Source organism: Plectropomus leopardus, chromosome 19 (genome assembly GCF_008729295.1).
Source record: "Plectropomus leopardus isolate mb chromosome 19, YSFRI_Pleo_2.0, whole genome shotgun sequence".
Taxonomy (NCBI): Eukaryota; Metazoa; Chordata; class Actinopteri; order Perciformes; family Serranidae; genus Plectropomus; species Plectropomus leopardus.
Window position 1 is genome coordinate 17,030,882 of NC_056481.1, and position 19,070 is coordinate 17,049,951.

Below are 19,070 nucleotides of genomic sequence, written 5' to 3' on the forward strand. Positions count from 1 at the left end.
CTCAGGCACTTTGACTATCAGATCAAGACCTCCTATCTGTTCCCCGTTCTTATTTTAAATCTATAGGTGACTGAGCTTTTGCAGTAGTTGCTCCCAAACTCTGGAAAAACCTTCCCTTTGTAATCAAAAGTGCTGAATCTGTGCCTTTCTATTAAGCAGCTCCTGGAAACTCATATCTATAGGTTGGCCTTTTAATAAAATCACCCCTGTATATGGATTTATGTTTACATAGGTGTGGATTTTTGCATGTCCGTATACTTCATTTGTACGTTTTAACTAAATTTAAAGCGCTTTGTAACTGTGTGTTTTAAAAAAGTGTTAAATAAACAAACCATTCTTATTATTATTATGCTATCAGGTCCTTTTCTCCATTTTGTTTTGCGTAGTACCTTCTCAAATGAAAACAAAAACTGTGGCCGCCATTGATGGTAGCTTCGATATTTAAAAATGTCAGGTTTGTACAGGATGTCCCTCGTCACACTCGTGACAATACTCTTCAATGCACCACAACATTCACCTTTTGTATGTCCCTGAAGGTTTGTCCGCCCTGAAGACTTTAACTGCTTGAGCTTAAAATATTTACTCAGACAACTCAAGACCACAATACAAGGACAAATGAACGGAAGCACAGTTTTAGGATTAAGCCAAATATCCATTTCAGTAACTATGAAACAGCGAGACTGATGGAATGAACTTTGGTAACACTTAATTTATCTTGGCCTTCGCTTGAAAAGGCATATAAAGGCAGATAAGGGCAGGAAGGACGTCTCTAGATAGCTCTTATCAACGTTTGACCTCAGTGTCTTTGTCGAAAGAGAAACATTTTCTCTGAAGAACGTAAATAGGCGCTTCTAAACCTGGACAATGCAGCTGAGAATGTAACTGTCACACCTCTTATCAGGAAGTGTTGATAAAAAGAAAGTCTGGTGAATATTCACATCAGCTGAATAATATCCAGGATGACGTTATACAAGACTGACATGTAGAGGGTTAAACTTTGTCAGAGGTACTCCGGGTGTGTGGGAGGACAAGCGCATACCTGGGAGAGAGCAGTGAGGAGCCATTGATCTGCTCAGCTGGCTGCACGAGAGGTGAGTCGCCCTCCCCCTCCGTTCCCTCCACGCTGCTCTCCAGGAGCAACTCTGAGGTGTTACTTTCCCCAAAGTCCTCAAACTGCTCCTCCTCTCCACCGATGACCGTCACCAGCGAGTGGTTATGAAGCTCAGAGTTCAGGGAAAACCTGAGGAGGCACATAAGAATGGACTACTGTTAGTGTTTGTGTGCTCGCTCGTACATACGACAACAATGTTGTGTATTTTAGGTGTGAGCTAAAAATAGCGGGAAATGTGTCAGGTTTACACAGGATAAAAATGGACTGGGCATAAACAGCCACATAACCATCCATTTACAAAACTGCACTCTCAGCCAAACCAAACAAGGCCAAACTTTTGACTTCATTCAAAGAACATAGACATGCTATTCTAGTACTTGAGCAACAGTATCTGGATAACTAGTTGCTGGTGTGTTGAACCGAGAGGCCTGGAAATGACTAGAGCCAAATGTCAATCCCAAACAAGTACAATTAATCTTCCCCCAGGAAGAGCGGCAATCTGGACAAGTTCGGCGATCACTTGTCTTCAAAGGTAATCTGTTAATTCACATTAATCCCAAAGTCTGCTTTGGCTGAAACGAAATGTCTCCTGCCTTGCTGGTAATGCAAAACAATGATGGGAACACTTGAGACATGTGAGAGGAGCTTTCGGGTAGTTTGATGTGGGTCAAGATGTTCTTAAATGCGCTGACAGAGAGGGTTGCGACTTTGGCTTTCATAATAGGCTGGTTATATGAGTGCAGACCTGCAAGTCTTTTTCTGTGACTTGTGAAGTTCGGGTAAATAAAGTCTTTGATATTCTTTTTACAGGAAAGCTGGAAAGCTGGAAAGCTGGCCTTTCCTGTTGCCCAACAGGATGTGTGAGATGTCTTGAGCACACAGAACAAGGATGTCCAAATCAGCAGAAAAGCTTGCCTTCTCAGCACACCATGACAAAGACCATTTTCCTTGTTTACAAGACAAATGACATTCATGTGGCCAACTCAAAGCTAAAACGTCACCTTCCTTTATGTTGTGAAAAGATAAAAAAAAAAAAAAAAACACACAAAGCCAAAGAAGTCAGATGCAAACGATAATTTGAACACTCTCCGGTGTCTTTTAACCAAAACGACGCAACTTCAGGTGCAGCAATGTCCTGTGTAAACATTGGACTCGACAGTTAAACAGTAACACAACCAATTTTGCAGTCACTTACCCTTTACTTGGGTTCTTAGTACTTGGCCCCATATTGAGGTCCCTCACGCAGAGGGACGGCGAAGAGAGAGAACGCATCTTTAAACGCCCTCCGCTGCCCTGGCGTGAAAGCCGTGGAGCAACTGGAGTCAAAACACCGGACAACCAGAGTGGAATTCTGAAGTTTCACAGGTTCACGCTGATTTGAAACAAAAACCGCGACTCTCCAGTTTGGAGAAAACAAAAAAGGGTCCGCTTTTGAAAACAGCCAAGTTTGTGGTTTTAACGAGCCGCCAATCAGTGCCACATGACTGATTGCTGCGTCGTCTGTGCCACCCGAACACACTTGAGGCTGTACCAGAAAGGGTGCACTGCGAGTGGGTTAATCAGATTTGAGGCTAAGCAACGGCCAACAGACAGTCCTGCTGACCGTCCAAGGGCCAAATGTGTGTGGGGACACGGGTAGGACAGAGGAGGGTGGGGGAGGCTAATCCTGTTAGATTCTTAATCCCTGGTCCAGTACATATACTCCTACCCTGAATATGCCTCGAGTTAGTAGGGCTGCCACATGACAAAAACTCACTGACCTTCTTGTTTTGAAGTTTTGAATCACTATTAAGTAGCAAATAGTTTGGGACTTGGAAAAACCCTTAAAAGTTTGGATAACATGCCCATGTTTTTTTATGGAAACTTATCTTCTTTAACAGGGAGGCGGTGACTCTCCCAATTTTTCATAAACAGACTGCTGAAGTGAGAGAATATAAAGGTCAAGTAAGCATGGCATTGGTATGAATAAGTCGAGGGGAGAGAATGAGATTAGCCCACACTACAGGAAAAAAAAGGAAAACAACCCCCTCCCACCTACCAAAAAAAGCGCTAACTCAACACTTCCTGGAATTCAAGGCTCAATCATGGAATGGGAAGTCCAAACGCATCCCTGTCAGGCAGACCACTCCAGTCCGTCATCAGGCCGGACAGACGGGTCACAGAGTCAGCAGACTCAGCCTCACTTCTCTGCACTTCCTCTCTCGTGCTTTACTCGAATGCTCCATCAACAAAAACCATTAATGCACAGACATACAGACATCATCCGCAGCAGCCACCAGTCTCTGACAATAAGGGAGACAAAGCTGCAATATTCGTTTACTGATTAAAATGAGAAATTGTGTTCATGATCAGGGTTTGATCTGCACCCTTAAAATACACCAAAACTGATCCAAAACTTACCCTATAATATTTTTTAAAACACATGTTGATTTGTTAATTCAAAAACAATTTCCAGGCCTGCAAAACAGTTTTTCTGATTTCATAACACTTCCAGGAATTTTATGACTGCGGGAACACTGTCTTACTCATTCTACTTGATTCAAAGAGTGGATCACAGAAACACAGAGACAGTTTGTTACTGTGTTGCTGGTCAAAAATGACTCACGACTTTGTTTATCAAATTCAATTCACGTCTACGCTACGTTGTGCTATATGGTAGAATTAAATGGAGCTCATTTTTTACAAAAGAGCCAATACCAAAGCCAAAATAATACCAACCCTTTCTGATTTTGAAAGGACTAATGGTGGACTGACAGCTGTGTGTCGGTATGAGAAACTCATACCATGCAATGTGCAAGAGATTTAGAAAATTGTAGTACTCAATATGGAGGATAGCTTTTTATTATTTTGACTGCTTTGAGCGGGCAGTGTTGGTGTTGAGGGGGGCTGTGGGATAACTGGGGAGAATTATTATATCAACCTTCATAGTAATAAAATAATAAAATAATCAAACTCCAGTACATAGCAATCATTAGCCATAAAGACAAATGAAAACCGTTATAACAAAACTATCGAAAGAACCCAAGTGGTTCCCAAGAACGCATTCGGCTGTCCAATTTTTGAAAGATCAAATTAAAAATATTCCATTCACTAAGATTGTGAACTATTTGTGTCATTCACTGAGAGGATCTCAGTCTCTTATCAGCCAGTCCACTCAGACACAACGACGAAAAAAATGGTGGAAAGGCTTTTTTATGTTCAAGGTCTTGGGCGCTCGCACTGTGCACATTTCAAGTTATCTCTAAACGAGCTTTCCTGTTCAGACGTACAGAAAACAACAGTCGATGTCCTCGCTGAGTATGTCAAGTGTTGCCTCAAAATGCCTTTGCCAGTGCATGGAGTATGACTACAAGAGGAGCTGCTACACTTAATTGAAAGTAAAAAAAAAAAAAAAAAAAAAAAAAACGATGTGTAAAATACTCTATATTTCAATGACTTTCTACTAACTGGTGTTTCAAGAGGAATGTAAAGTCAATAAAGTGGTGGCTGCCTATTGCCTCGGTTTAATCTGCCCGTCTGGTGACCCACATAGAACCCAAGTGATCCAGCATTGGGCAGGCAAGACTTTCAAACCACATGATCCGTGTGACGGGTCAATGCAGGGCAACTCTACGGCTAACCCTCAGCTGAAGAGATGTGACACATTTACGGTAATTTCAGCAGCCAGCGGCGATTACAAACAGCATTATGACGCTGATCTCGTGACAAGTGGATTACAACTGATGATGTATTAGAGAAGTCATTCAGGGTTGCGACTAGCCCTCTCAGCATCAAACACCAAGCAGAGGGCGTATTCAGGAAGTATGAGCCAGAATTGCCATTGTGGATATGGCTGAAGGTGAATTTTAAACTGACCTGTTTCCGCCATCTTCAGGGTCGTGCAACGTGGCCTCGATGCCGCTGTCTGTCTCCACATCCTCGTGCATCTCTGGAGGTACAAGTGCTCCTGTGTCCTCATCGGTAAAGGTCTCACACTCACTGTAAGTGCTCTCGGAGCCCAGGTATGCACTGTCTGTCACCTCATTTTGCTGCAGGAACAAAAACAGAACAAGATTATAAATCCCAATAATTCACTGAGGTTACAATAAGAGCATGAACATGAATAGTGTGTACACAGGGCTTAGCAATAACAAAAAATATCACATCAATATTTTTGACCAAATATTGTAGGGATGACTATTAGTGCTATCAATAAATATTTATGAGGGATGCAAGATATGGGATTTTTTCGGACAATATCCTATATGCCAATACATAAAAACTCATTTGGCCATTAAAGAATTCCTGTATTGTTATACTCACTTTTTGGGAAAAATTAAGCAACTGTCTTCCCTGAATCTGACTGAATGCCTGTATTCCAGTTTATATTTGTTTTTACATGTATTTCCATTTGAATTCACCATGTTGACTGACTCCAATATTTCATTTTAAAGCCAATATCAGCCGATACCAATGACATGCAATTGTTACTATGCATCCCCAATATTTACACAATGACATTTTGATAAATAATCATCAATAATGTGGATATAAGAACTAAGTGGGCAAAGGCAAATAATAGACCAATCAGGTCAGTTCAGAAAATACACTCTTAACAATATTTTTGTTTTTACACTTTTACACTTTTACAATATTAAAATATCAAAAATCTAAGACAATATCTCGTCTCATATCACGGTATCAATATAATATCAATGTCTTGCCCAGCCCTAAGTGTATTTTCCAAATAAAATAATAATATGGCTCTTGGAAACAGACAGTTATTGCTAAACAAGCTGTTACCATCATTATAATGACACAGGACACCATGCATTGCAATATCTTCTGGTTCTGGCTTTTAAATGTTATCAAACGTATTTATAATCAGGATTATGTGAAATTATATTAAGTAAAATGGCAGTGATGGGGTGATTGAACAGTGTGAAAAAAAACAGTAATCTCCCAGATGGTCTATTTTGAATCTTCAGGTTTAGCCAGACAGGTACCAACGCCAATTACCAAACAAATAACTGAGCAGAAACAGACTTCAGAGACAGTCTGCTGTGATTCAGATGGCTGTTCCCAGCAAAAAAAAAAACCTGCTGCATTTACACCTCCAAGCAACAAGTTCAAACAAAAGGAGCAAGCTTTAGACTCTCCCAGCAACAAATACCAAATGTTCAATACAAAACCCATACACTGATCCATGCCAAAAAAAAAAAAGATCTGAAGACACTGAAAAGACACACATTATCAGGTATCAGAGCTGGGAAGCAATGATGAAGGCAAGACAGGTGAGTCATGTTGGAAAGCAGAACGTACCATTAAAAACGCAGCATCAGGAGAAGCAGGGCCCAGAGGGCTATCCACCGTGCCCAGAACCATTCTCTCTGCCCGGTCTCACTGACGGAAAAACTGGCCTGCCATGAGAGCTAATAACTAATGCCTCCTCACCTTCACTCTCAGAGTGAGTGAAAAAAAAGAGGAAAATACTGTAACACCACGTTCAGCTCCACTGGGTGGTCAGAGGGGAGGAGACAGGGACAAAGTCCAAAGAGTAGCAGAAGTCAGCTGTAACGCTCAATCAGCCAGCTTTTCGACCCGACAGGCCCGAGTTAAAACACCACACCATCAGCTGAACAACTGTTTAATCTTTCCTGGCTCCTGGGAGCTTCACTTCCTGGCCCAGTGTGACAGTGTAAATCATTAAACCGTGTTCTTCATGTTGCAGACTGTGCAGTGAATGAGGGCTATCCATCACAACAAGCTGTCATAACTGTCTGACTGTGTGCCAACTGGAAACTAGCACGCTGTTAAGCTATAACACTGTAAAAGGCAGAGAAGTTGCATAACCCGTGTTACTGTTGACTCTTGTTGTAGTTATATGGTTTCTATTTAAGAATCAAAATGTGAGATGGAAATGTGAAAGTTAGCGACGGCAGAAAATATTTCGTAAAGGAAAAAAGCGGGGTGGATGGGGCGTTGCTTTTCTCTTATGCCAGGCCTCAGCTGAACAGCCTCACCTTGCCTGTTTTGAAAGCAAACAGGGCGAGAACAACGCGGCCATTGAGAGAGAGGAACCCTTCTCTGCCAGAAAGTTGAGGGAAAAACAAGGCCATGGACACAGGTGTGGCGTCTACTTCAAGCATAAACACAAACTTCCCCAAAACTCTACTTACAGGTTCCAGCAAACATACAAAAATACTTCAGAATTCACTGACCCTTACGCATTGTGAGAGGCCACTTTCAGTTCCATTTGTAATATTTGAATAATGTAGAAATTTGCATTAAAAAAAATAAGTTCAGCAGTTTAGTGAGTGATCATTTATAACTAAACATAAAATTAGCAACTAGACGTCAAATGAAAAAATAAGCCTTGACGGACAAAACGTTCAGGAACTATTAAAATACAGGAGAGGAAGAACTATTTTTCAGTTTACTAATATGGACACATTCAAATTAGATGTGCAATATTTCACTCCTCCAAGGGTTCCCTCTTTTAAAAAAATGACAAAAATGGACTTTGATGATGACGTGAAGAAGCATGGGATCATGGGAGTTGTTGTTTTCATTGTTAAAACAACCACCATAGAGTGCCCCGAGGGTGACATTTTTCTGTCGGCCAAACGCGAAGCTAACGTCGCCCTGGTTCCCTCATCAAAAAGCCTGTGGGATTTTTCTGTTGGATTTTGGATCATTGAAAATAAGATCTGTGGTAAACAAATGTTTATGATACACATTTTGTTCAACAAGATAATCCTCGCAAATGAACACCACGTTCAGGATTTTTGAAACCTAAATGTAACTGCCAGAGGTAAAAAGCTAATGTCTATAAACAAACTGCACTGCTGTCGCGTTGCCACCACTACGAGGCTATAAAGCTGTGCACGGTGCGGTTAAGCATGATGGCGTCCTGTAATCTCATTTAGCTACTTGTTAGAAGCTAACTTTTTTAATAAAAGCTTCAAAGTTCATGGGTGGGGTATTTACTGACATATTTTATGTTGTAGAACAAAACATGAAAGTCTCTTTAATTTTTTTCAACCACAGACTTTATTTCAGGCATTTTACCAAAAACCCATTAAAAAAACCATTGACTTTAAGATGAGGGAACAGGAGGTGCTGAAATGCTAAGGGATTTCTGGATTTTACGACTTGGGGTTCTCTATTGCAGATGAAAATCCATCTGGCACAACTCATGCAGAAATCATGTTCATGAGAGAGAGGAGGTATTTAACTTCAATTCACATTACGTTTAATCAGTTTTATTCATGTTATATCACTTCATTCTAATAAGATAGTAACGTTGGCTAATGTAACGACAACTTACTAACTCACTATTGATATTAACAAAGCTAACTAGCGCTAACGTTAAGTGCAAAATCCAATCATCGAGTAACCAAGTGCTGTTTTCCATAGTCAAAACTTTCATACTAAAAATCATCTTCTGGGTGTAACGCTGCATCACACATTAGCAGTGAAGGCTGGCATAATCCACTTAAAATAGTAGCATTTCTCAGTAGGCTGAATCCATACTGAAATATCAAATCAATAGATTAGATCTTTATGCAATTACTGTGTTGCAAAATTGCATGCAATTAATGAAAAAATATGCTGCGTGAAAGAAAAAAAATGCTGTATTACTGTTATTTAGTACGTATAATTCTGAGATACTGTATGCTTCCTTCTTCAAACTATTTCCTGTTCTTCCCCACAAGTTTAAGAGCAACTAGAGGGGATTCATGTTTGACATTTGAAATCATTAAAGTACTGAGGTGTATTATGCTCTGTTTATATGGGTCTTATCTTGAGATCAGAGGTTAAGGGATGGTTAGGCCTTGGGGTCTGATGTCTGGAGTATGGAGGGAATGTGTCCCCTTGGGGTTTGTGTGATTGAACACAATAGTTGAAGGAATGTTTACTGATAGATGTGTAGATGCTTGTACCTATATAAGACACATGCATGAGCTGTAAGATAGAGAGATTCACATTGGTCCTGAATCCTCTCCCAGGCAGACCATGGTGCCTGGTGGATGCTGAACTTTGTTGTAATAAATTGATTCTTATGCAACCAAGTCAGTGTCAGCGGAGGTTTCTTTATCGTCTGCACATCATTGCTACTTAAGAAACAACGACAGTACACAACGCAAAAAAATATACATAACGATCGTCTAGTCAGTTTAGCCATTTTAATTGGTAAATGTTACATATTATATCTTTAATATACCAGCTATTTAACAATTACTGTTACTCCAATTACCTTTATTTCACCTGCAACTCGGTGGTACTCTATCCACTGTAATATATGAAAAGTCTCTATTTTCTATTTCAAACAACTTGTAGCAAAACCTTCCCTGTGTTCTGGAGCCTTGGAGTCGTCATTAAATTCAATGAGACCGTACAACAGATCAGGAATTGAGTTAGTGTCTCTTGTATTAGATTTACAAGTCTCAATTAACATCCACAGGGCTAGTTTTGTTCTACCAAAGTATTTCAAAAGGATGCCTGATTTTATCATAAATTGATCAACTCATGAATCCCATGAAATTGACTTAAGCAGTGGGATCTTTTTTGGCCTCTTGACTGTGGTACATGGACCTGCACTTTTAAACCATTCCAAGAGAGGGAGCTGACACTGTGCAATGTACAGCCACAAAAACAACAGCCCAAGTCCTGCCATGCTCAAAGTGCACACAATAGCAGAAACGTTTCAGTTTTTGCGGAGGCCAGCAACAACAATGGTTAAATATACAATTTCCGCGCACAAGAGGAGACAGGAATTCAAGATATGCTAACCACAACTGTAAAAACACACATGTAAAAACTCCGGCACATTCCAGCTAATTCAATATTTGTCAAAGAATACTCAAAGGCCGAGCCAGCCAGATGCTATTTAGTGTCAGCCAAACCAGGGTGTTCAGTCTGTGGAACATTCACAGAGTGGTAATGATAGCTCTGCAAGCCGCTCTGTGAATTACAGTGGGAAGAGTGCGAGTGCACGGGGAGTTCAGCCTGTGACCTTCACACTGTGCTGCTGTGTGCGCTGATGGGAACTGAAGGCACAACTGGACCACATACACAACTAGAGAGAGGCTAAGCCTCTTGTGTGGCGCCTCACCTCGTCGTACTCCTCGGGACAGCCCACAGCTCCATCGCCTGGACTGTAGTTTACATTGTAGAGCTGCGGCTCTGGACCTGTGGATATGAGAGGAAAAAGGCAGGTTTGATGTGCGCAGAATAAACACATAAAGTCACACAGCAAACACAAGACTGGTGTGTATAGTGCAATCGCTGTGTGCAAACAAACAGGTATTATGAAGAAGGAAAGCCACACAGCTGGTTATTTAAGTTCATGCTTTATGAAAATGTATCATGATAGGATGAAGAAGTGTTGGTAGAATGAACATAAGGTATTTATTTAATTGTGCTAGTTATATCTGATTACCCTGGGTGGATAGTTGGGTTGGGCGTCATTTCTTTTGTGAGTTAAAACTATGTTAAATAGTAAATTTACTGTGCGTTATGGAGAAGGCGTAGGATCATTTAAGTGTATAGGCCTATTTTTTCCTCCTCATTGTTTATTTATGTTGTTTATAAGAAAGTTGTACATTGAGAATTTGCTTATTGTTTGCTATTCATATCATTTCCTATTCTTGTTTCTTTATATATGTTTGAAATAAATCAAATCAAGTAGTACTAATCAACTGTAAATCCATAGTTATACAGATTCATTTTTCTTCTTATTATGTTAAAACATGACTAAAAATCGAAACCCATCAATCAACATTTTCACGCTTGACAATTCAGATGCATTTTTATGATCAAATATGCATTTGCATCGTGAACACAATTAAATTTCCAGGAGCTTGTTTGTTGTGTTTTTTTCTGAAAAATCACAAGATTACGAGACAGCAACCTTAGATATTACTTCATTCCTGCACCGCTCTCTGGTTAACAGCATTAAAATGTTCATTTAAATATCTGACAAACTCATAAAGAACATCTATGATGTGATAAAAGCAGCTCAATAAAACAGTCTCTCTTAATTTTACTAAAAACTAGTGCATGCTACTGTAGGAATGTGAATTTAATTTCAGAATTATATGCCATGCCTGATGCAGTGTAATAATAATATACCATACATTCACTGTTTAATCTAATTTCATTATCGCTGAATGTTTTAGGAATTAATTTAATACTAGGGTTTTTGTGCAATTTTTAATGTCTAATCCAAATCAACTTGAGCTTATTTTCAACCATGAAACAGGGCAATTTTATCAGCACTATTTTATCAAAATGTAAATTGGATAACTTAATTTAAAATTCAAATATGATCTAGATAGGGAGAGCAAAACATTCTGAGAACTGCATTTTCATTTTCTAAAGGACATTAAGTTCATGCTGTCATGTTTGGTCAGATAAAGTCTTCCACCGCTGTACATGCAAAAGAAAAAAATGTGACTGCGCTCTTAACAGATTAATGGTAAATATCTGTGTTTCACAAGCAGATATTTCTGCCTATAATGTGTTTGCTCAGGTGCGCAATCAGCACATTTAAAAGCGTGTGTCCTAGCTGCCCTACTCTGGCATATTTACAGTCAGCAATCTAACCGTGATGTGACAGTGGACATTATGTAACTCTTACACTTACATTTCAAGGGCTATAGAATGTCATTTAAGAGTATGTGCAAAATAAAACAATAGAAAAGGACAAGAAACAACCCATATCCAGTTCAAATTCGTCAATACAGGCCTCTGTTGAGAGCACTTACAGACAACTGCTGTAACCTGAGACACACAAACTAGATGGAGCCACTGTGGCTCCTGTATCTAGTAAACAGAGCTGTGAATAGCACCCTACTGAGAGAATAGAACACAAACAGTGTTCTTGAAAGCTGCCAGTAGACCCAAGGGTTTTTGTGCCCCCTGGTCTTATGTAAGCCGTTGCTCTTCGAGACTTGTACACATTGCCGGGCGTTTCAGTGAAATGAGTCTGCACTGAGTGGGGCTGTGCAGGAGAAGCTGGCTTCTGTTTGAGCAACACACCTGCAGTGACTTGGCGTGAGGTCAAAAAAATCAGAGGACACAGATATTTTCTGGACCAACTTTTATTGTTCCAGACATGCCACAGCCATTGCAGGGGACAAGGCATTTCCACAGCCTGCAGGTCTGTTTTTATTAAAAAAGGTATCTCTGCCAGTAATGCAGAAATAGTGAATTAGTGCAGAAATGAAATACAAAAAGAAGGTGGGGTGCAATAAATGAAGGTTTATATTGAAACTAGAAAATTGGAGCTGGAAGAGCAGGTTTTGGATTACGGCGGAGAGGGTTAATAAATTTAGTAGAGAAAACGACATAGATCTAAAAAACTGGACTCCACCTTTACAAGCACAGTGGAATTCTGTCAGCGGCGTGTGAGTGACCTGGGAAGTTTCAGGAAATGTCTGATCTTCACACACAACTGGGAAAGTGTCTGATTCATTCTCCTCATTGTTGATTACAATGAAAAACACAGAGCAGAGGCAGTAAAGACGGGACAGTGAGTAACGGGGACATGGAACAACCAGCCCTGGTTGGATTCTGACCCATGACGTCTTGGTTACATGATATGTGAGTTCACCAAAAAAGCCACCAATGACACTGCTACAATTAATGCATGAGAGACGTTCATCACAGCTCTATCGAGCCAGTTATTTGTCTTTGCAGTTAGGGTTGTCATGATAACTACAATGTTGCAATACTGGGCTATTGACAAGAAAACCGCAGGGGCTTTAATCACGTTTTCCTTGTTTTTTTTTTTTTATGGGAGCGCAGCATATTTACACTTAGCAACGAACGTCAGCAGCGTCATGAGACATTGAGCATCTATTCTGCGCTGAGCACTGTGCATTTGCTGTTATATTCTGGTTGTGGAGAGTTGAAAAATATTCAATTTTGGGTAAAACATTGCAGCTGTTTGTCACTGTCCCATTTTAGCTAATCATCACAGCAGAGAAGGGGCAGGACACAAATGCCAAATGTCTTTGCATTTCTCTCCTGTGGTGGGTCGCATGCGTAACACGTCATCACACCATCACACCCGTCCTGCTGGCTGTCACGTTTACATAGACCTTGATTCAGCGCTGTTACTATCTCCATTGCCGGTTCAGCAACCCAACAACTCTTGACCCCCCCCCATTGAATGATTGTACCTTTTATTCAGAACAGCGAGGCTGCATGACAGCGCGATATTCCCACTTAAACAGGCGGTGTAGAAGGGGTTATAGACTGGCGGGTCTGTCTCTGCCTATGTGCTTCAGTCTTCCATTCATCAAGGGCAACTCCTCTACCTCGTGCCTACAGTTTTCCTTCCGCAAATATTTCGGACATACTGTATAATAGTTACCGCATGCAACCAAAGCCTCTTAGCTGGAAAAAATGCTGCGCCTCTTACTGTGCCTCATTACCCTTTTGTGTTCTGCATTTATCAATGAAAAAGTATTTAATTTGTTTTAAAACTGTCATCTTTGTCAAAAAAAAAAAAGAAAAAAGCAACAATATACCTAATGATGGCCTAACAATACAGCTTATTTACAGAGCACCAAAATCTGAATAAGTGAAGTATTTTGCAATAACAACAAAAATAAAAATGGCGGTAATACTGCATATCGCCATGTTGAGCCACACTCAGTCACAGCAGGGAAAACTCCCTCACTGCAACAGCCCTATTTGCAGTATCTAGAAAAGCACAGCTTGTGTTTTGTCAATATGTGCCAACACAGGTATGCCTTTGTAATTCGACTTTATAAGACAGGTTTGCAACTAGTGACACATGAGTGAAACAGAGAGGCCAGGGCATAGAGAGGACAGTGAATAATTTAGGTGAACAGGACTCTCTGCACAAACCCCATCGTTCTGCCGCTCCCACCCTGAAACCTCGCCAATAAGCCCATGTGTCTGTGTATCTCATGCTTTCCAGTGCATGACTTATTAATGCTCAGAGTAACCAGAGCTGTACGACCCAGAAAGCCTTGAGAAAGAGTGCTTCCAGTCGATAGGCTGGGTTGGACTGAGGCAAGAAGCGCACTATCGCAGCGACATCACCACAGTCAGCGTGCGTTGTGTCAACACAGTCAGCGTGCGTAAACTGCCGAAGGGCTGAAACTCTTGGTGATGATGTCACTTCGGGGCGTCAAATAGTGTATTCATGTGGTGTTGGAATTATCTGAAAAATGAATTCCTAACTAGGAAAATTCTCGTGAACGCCTCCTTAAGTCGGCAACAACAACTTGGAGAAACAGTGAAAGTTCTGGCACACAACTTGCCAACTTGCCGAAGGAAAGTAAATGTTTGACTGATGGTGAGAATAAAGAAATACATCAGTAGTTTTAGGGAATGTACTATTACGGCGAAAGTATGATACGAAATCACTTGGTAATAATAAGATTTAGTTTCATCACACTTGGATAGCGACATGAATTTTCACTGGGACGTTTAACGCTCTGAGCAATCAAATAAAACACATGCACTTCGTAGTAACCATGTTTCCACATTACAGCTTGAAAGTCATGAAGACACTGCAGTTGGAAGAATAACTTTCTAACCTGGAAAATGGGACCTCACATATGAATGCAGCATTAATCCGTCATGTACACTTCATTAACTGCTAGAATCTTGAAACTCAAAATTAAAGCTCAAAATTTAAATCAGTTCAAGATTTAAATAAGATAAGATTTACTGCTAAGTTAAAATGGTGACAAAACAGGCCCATGAATGGTTCCCATTTTAGGAGGAGAATAAAATGTATGAGTCGACCTTCACAGTCAAACTTACGGCAGTTTTTTAAAGCGTATAATGTGGAACAGTAGGGCAGCAAAGTGGAAAGAATAACAGCATTTTGAGTCCAGTTAGAAAGAATTGGGGTCAGTCTTTTGCCTTTCCTTTTTAAAATCCCTCATTCAGCTGAGCGACGGATACGAACAAACTGTGTCGACAACAATATTTGACGCCGGGGGGGTGGGGGGGGGGGGTGCAGAGAGATGGAGCCAGATGCTGAGGACTAAATGTAGGTGCGAGAATGACGTTTGAATCTTTTTTCTGACAGCAGAATCAGGTTAACGGCAGGTTAGCCACAAGGAGTTAGTGCACATGGAGCACTTGAGGCGGATAAAACACCAGCATCAGATCGTAGAGGATGGAGTTCTCTACGCATCACGGTTCTTTGATTTGTGATGCAGATATAACCATGTCTAATAAAAGCTTACTGCATTAATTACACATGACAAAATCGAGGCATTTCTATGTGTGAATATTTTTAGTTGGTAGGATTTACAGATCATTAAATGCAGAACCCCCAGGGTCTTACACAACAGGCCAATTGGGTCCACAAAAAGGGAACACTAGATAAAGAGCTGAAAGGGAAATCCTGTTACTTAGTAGCTGACATAGCAGGTCTTGAAAACAAAACTCGCATTTTATGACTCACCTCCATTGCTGATCGCAGAGATCCCACGGTGGAAGTCTTCAAAGCTGATCACTCCCAGTCCACTGGGATCCAAAAACTTGGTCAGATCCTTCACCTGAAAAATAAAAGTGACACAAAATTCAAAACTAATTTCATTATGGCAACAGAGGAAAATCCCTTTCCCATAACCCTGTCATTTGTTCTGCCTAGATGCTTCAAGATTATGTCATAAATTATGTAATATGAACTTGGAAAATGACTCGGCTTCAGTGTTTGCATACTGACTGCAACGGAAAAAGCACATGCAGAAGAACAAGCCAGTGGTTTATGTGAATATAACAACATAAAACTACTGAGCACTCTTTCTTCAGGTCATTTCACTAACATGACAATTTTTTCTGCAGAATCACATGCACTCCAAACATTTTGATTACGGGAGCAAAAAGTCACCAATAAAAACAACTTCTGACCTCTTGAAGAAAATCAGCTTTTGCAGATGTCAAGTGTTTCTGACTTTATTGGACTCCAATAAAGGGCAATGGCGAGTTTACCAGGATTTTAAAGCGCACAAAGGGTAAAGTCTTTATTCTCTTTGCATATGACAAGGAGTTACTAGCATACACACACCTTTTAAAAGGTCCCACTTGTAAGATTTAAGGGGATTTAGTGGCTTCTAACCCTGGTTAAGATTCCTGGGTATATTAGCTGAATATACCCAGAGGTCTCTCCCAACAAATAGACCCATTGACTTAAACTGGTGAAATCACTGAATAAAAACAGTTTTATGTTTAAAAAGTTGGTGTTTTTCTGATGCTCTCATTGCAGAGGGATGGCAAACTATGGTGGCTGCCATGAAAACATAAATGGCCCTATCTGGAGCCATTCATGTGTTTGGTTTGTCTGTTTTGTGGTACTTTAGTGTCATGGTGATTTCCATTCACGAGGACTGACGGTTCATTCTAAGGAAATGAAAACACAACGATTACTTTCAGGTTTTATTATTAGAGGTGTGTCATATCATATCGTTCATGATAATAGTGTTCTATTTTTTAAATAAAATCATATCATGATTATGCCAATATTCCAATCTGTTGACATAATGTTGCCATGCCTTTAAACGCATAGCAACAAGCGTGACTGAAAGCGCACTTAAAATTTGAAGGCAATCTTTATATCTGAAATCTAAAACTATGATTTTTTTTGTTGCAATTGTATGTTCTTGAAATTAATGACAAAACATTTTTCAGTGATTTGTCATATCATCAAGAATATCACAAAAATACCCTGAAATATTGTGATATTTCTTTAGAGTCATATTGTCCACCCCTAGTGATTATACACTACTACTACTTACATAATATATCATTTCTGCCAAAATATCCCCCTAAATCCTACACACTGAACCTATCAGTAATAAAAACTTACAGAATATTTCTTACATAAGATGTTATATTATTCTTACATTATCTTATCTAATTCTAGATGCATATATATTAAAATGTATGTATGTACAAAATATGAAGCAATATAGCCCTCTGTGCAGAGCAACTTTGCTGTACTCAGCTGTTAGATGGGTTATGTAAGAGCACCTACATACTGTATATTTCTACATTCAGTAACCTGGCAACAGGCGGATGTGTGCTTCAGTAACTACAGGACCTAAGAGCATAAAAAACCAGAACATCTTGGATCAACAATCTTTTTAGATTGAAAACTGACCCCCAGTGTATGTGTAGTGAAAGCCTCTCAGATCTGAGCCTTCCCTGTTCAGATTCCAGTTGCTCCAGTTAATACTTACAATTTTATTATCTGGTTCCCAAAGACCTAACCTGGGACCCAGATATGTGCCTGTATCTGCAAAATTATTGGTGGTGCCAAGCAATCAAATCTATTCATACAAATAGTAGACTAAGTCAAATGTCATCCATTGAGAAAAAAATCAAAAAAAAAAAAATCACACTAACCCATTATTACAGTATAATTTGAGGCGTGTATCACCGACAAAATTAGCTGGGAAAGAGCCTGAGAGTATGCCGGGGCGAGGTTTCTGTGGTTTTAGCTCACTTATTCCTCGAGAAAGTGAGCTCACGATGCGAACATGGTCATTTCAGCGAGACTTTCTTTCTGTGTGAGGCCTCTCTCTGCTGCGCTTTTTTTTTTTTTTAATATCGGTTTCACATAAAAACAAGCTGATCTGCTTAGCAACGCTGAGCTGTGACTCAGGAGGCTGAGAAGGCTGAAACTCCTAATAAACTGACTCCAACAACCCCTGTGGCTTATGATCTGGGTTTGGTGAATTAAGCCCAGCTGTACTTAGAGAGAGCAGGGGGAGTGGCTGATCTAACAGAGTGGTGGTTAACACTGCAGTGTTAAGTTTAGCATCCAACTTCTGGTATCCTAAACCTTTCCATACAGTAGATTTGCTATGTACTTCAGGCTGAAGAAAGGTTGGTGAGGGAACAGGGTCTTTAAAAAGGGCTGAACTTGTCAAAAGAACGTTGTGGCTGAGGTCAGCGGTGGGCGTTAGAACACAGCTTTTCCGTTTCACAACGGTTTATAGAAAAAGTTTTGTTCCATGTGACTATTCAGAAACACCCCTGCAGGGTGAAGTGAGAAAACTGAAGTGTGATTGGGGAATTAACAGAGTGTCTGTGGTCCTGATGACATTTTACATAACTGTTAGAAGAAGCGCTGAATTATTATAATACACATTATTGCAGTAAGAGAGTGGGGCAGTGTACTACAATAACAAATGACTGGATGAACCACTGTGACAGTCAAAGCAACCAGAGCACTCTAAAGCTACTATAATGTGGAAGCAATCCATGGCCTACATCAGAGCTGTTAAGCCTGTACTGTACAGCAGTGCCAGGCCCCTCAGGTCTTGTGAGCAGAGCCTGTTGGCTATTCCTGGGTCTAACCTAAAAAGTAGAGGTAAATGCGATTTCAGTTCAGTTGTATATTGGCCCCAAAATCCCAGAAACACCTCTCCACGGCTGTTAAACTGTCAAACAGGGCCCCAATTTAAAGCTGTTGCAATAACTAGCAGTGTTTCCATAAAAGTATTTTTATGCACACTTTGGAGTATCACATTAGATAAAGCTGTACGGAAAAGGCAACATTCAATAATCTTTTGAGGTGATTTTTGCCTTGTTTGGAAAAGAGATGAATGGGATACAGAAACACCTTTGCCGAGTAAGTTCAAGGGACGTCCCAATTGGATAGGAGGGATCAGTAGTGGGCCCAATCAACGCACTTTTTAAATCAGTCGGGATCTGTTATTTTTAACACGGGCTCCACTCGATCCTTTGTTTACATCTGCTGTCAGAAAGCATGATTTGCAGCAGATATTCAGGTTTTATTGTAATTCTGCTACTCTGATAAGTAGAAACTGATGTTTTTTTCATGTTCAGCTAAAGCTGCTACACTACCAGTTGAATTTAAGTGGAATTGAAATATTTGTTGTTTTTGGTGAACTAGTTATGCTATTGTTATGCAAGTTGAAACACTTTAAAATTGCTTTTTAAAAACAATTTT

At 40.1% G+C, this 19,070-nt stretch overlaps 1 protein-coding gene across 3 annotated transcripts in view; it reads right to left on the reverse strand.

Moving 5' to 3' along the window:
- The window catches only part of rab11fip3 (RAB11 family interacting protein 3 (class II)), a 42,001-nt gene that overhangs the window by 14,186 nt on the left and 8,745 nt on the right, over positions 1–19,070 (reverse strand). For all 3 annotated transcript variants that reach the window (XM_042507424.1, XM_042507423.1, XM_042507422.1), the window contains exons 2-5: positions 15,555–15,648; positions 10,209–10,285; positions 4,967–5,139; positions 1,040–1,240 (exon numbers count right to left, since the gene is read on the reverse strand). In XM_042507424.1, coding sequence (XP_042363358.1) covers positions 1,040–1,240; positions 4,967–5,139; positions 10,209–10,285; positions 15,555–15,648 — 545 coding nt within the window. The remainder of the gene's footprint in view (positions 1–1,039; positions 1,241–4,966; positions 5,140–10,208; positions 10,286–15,554; positions 15,649–19,070) is intronic.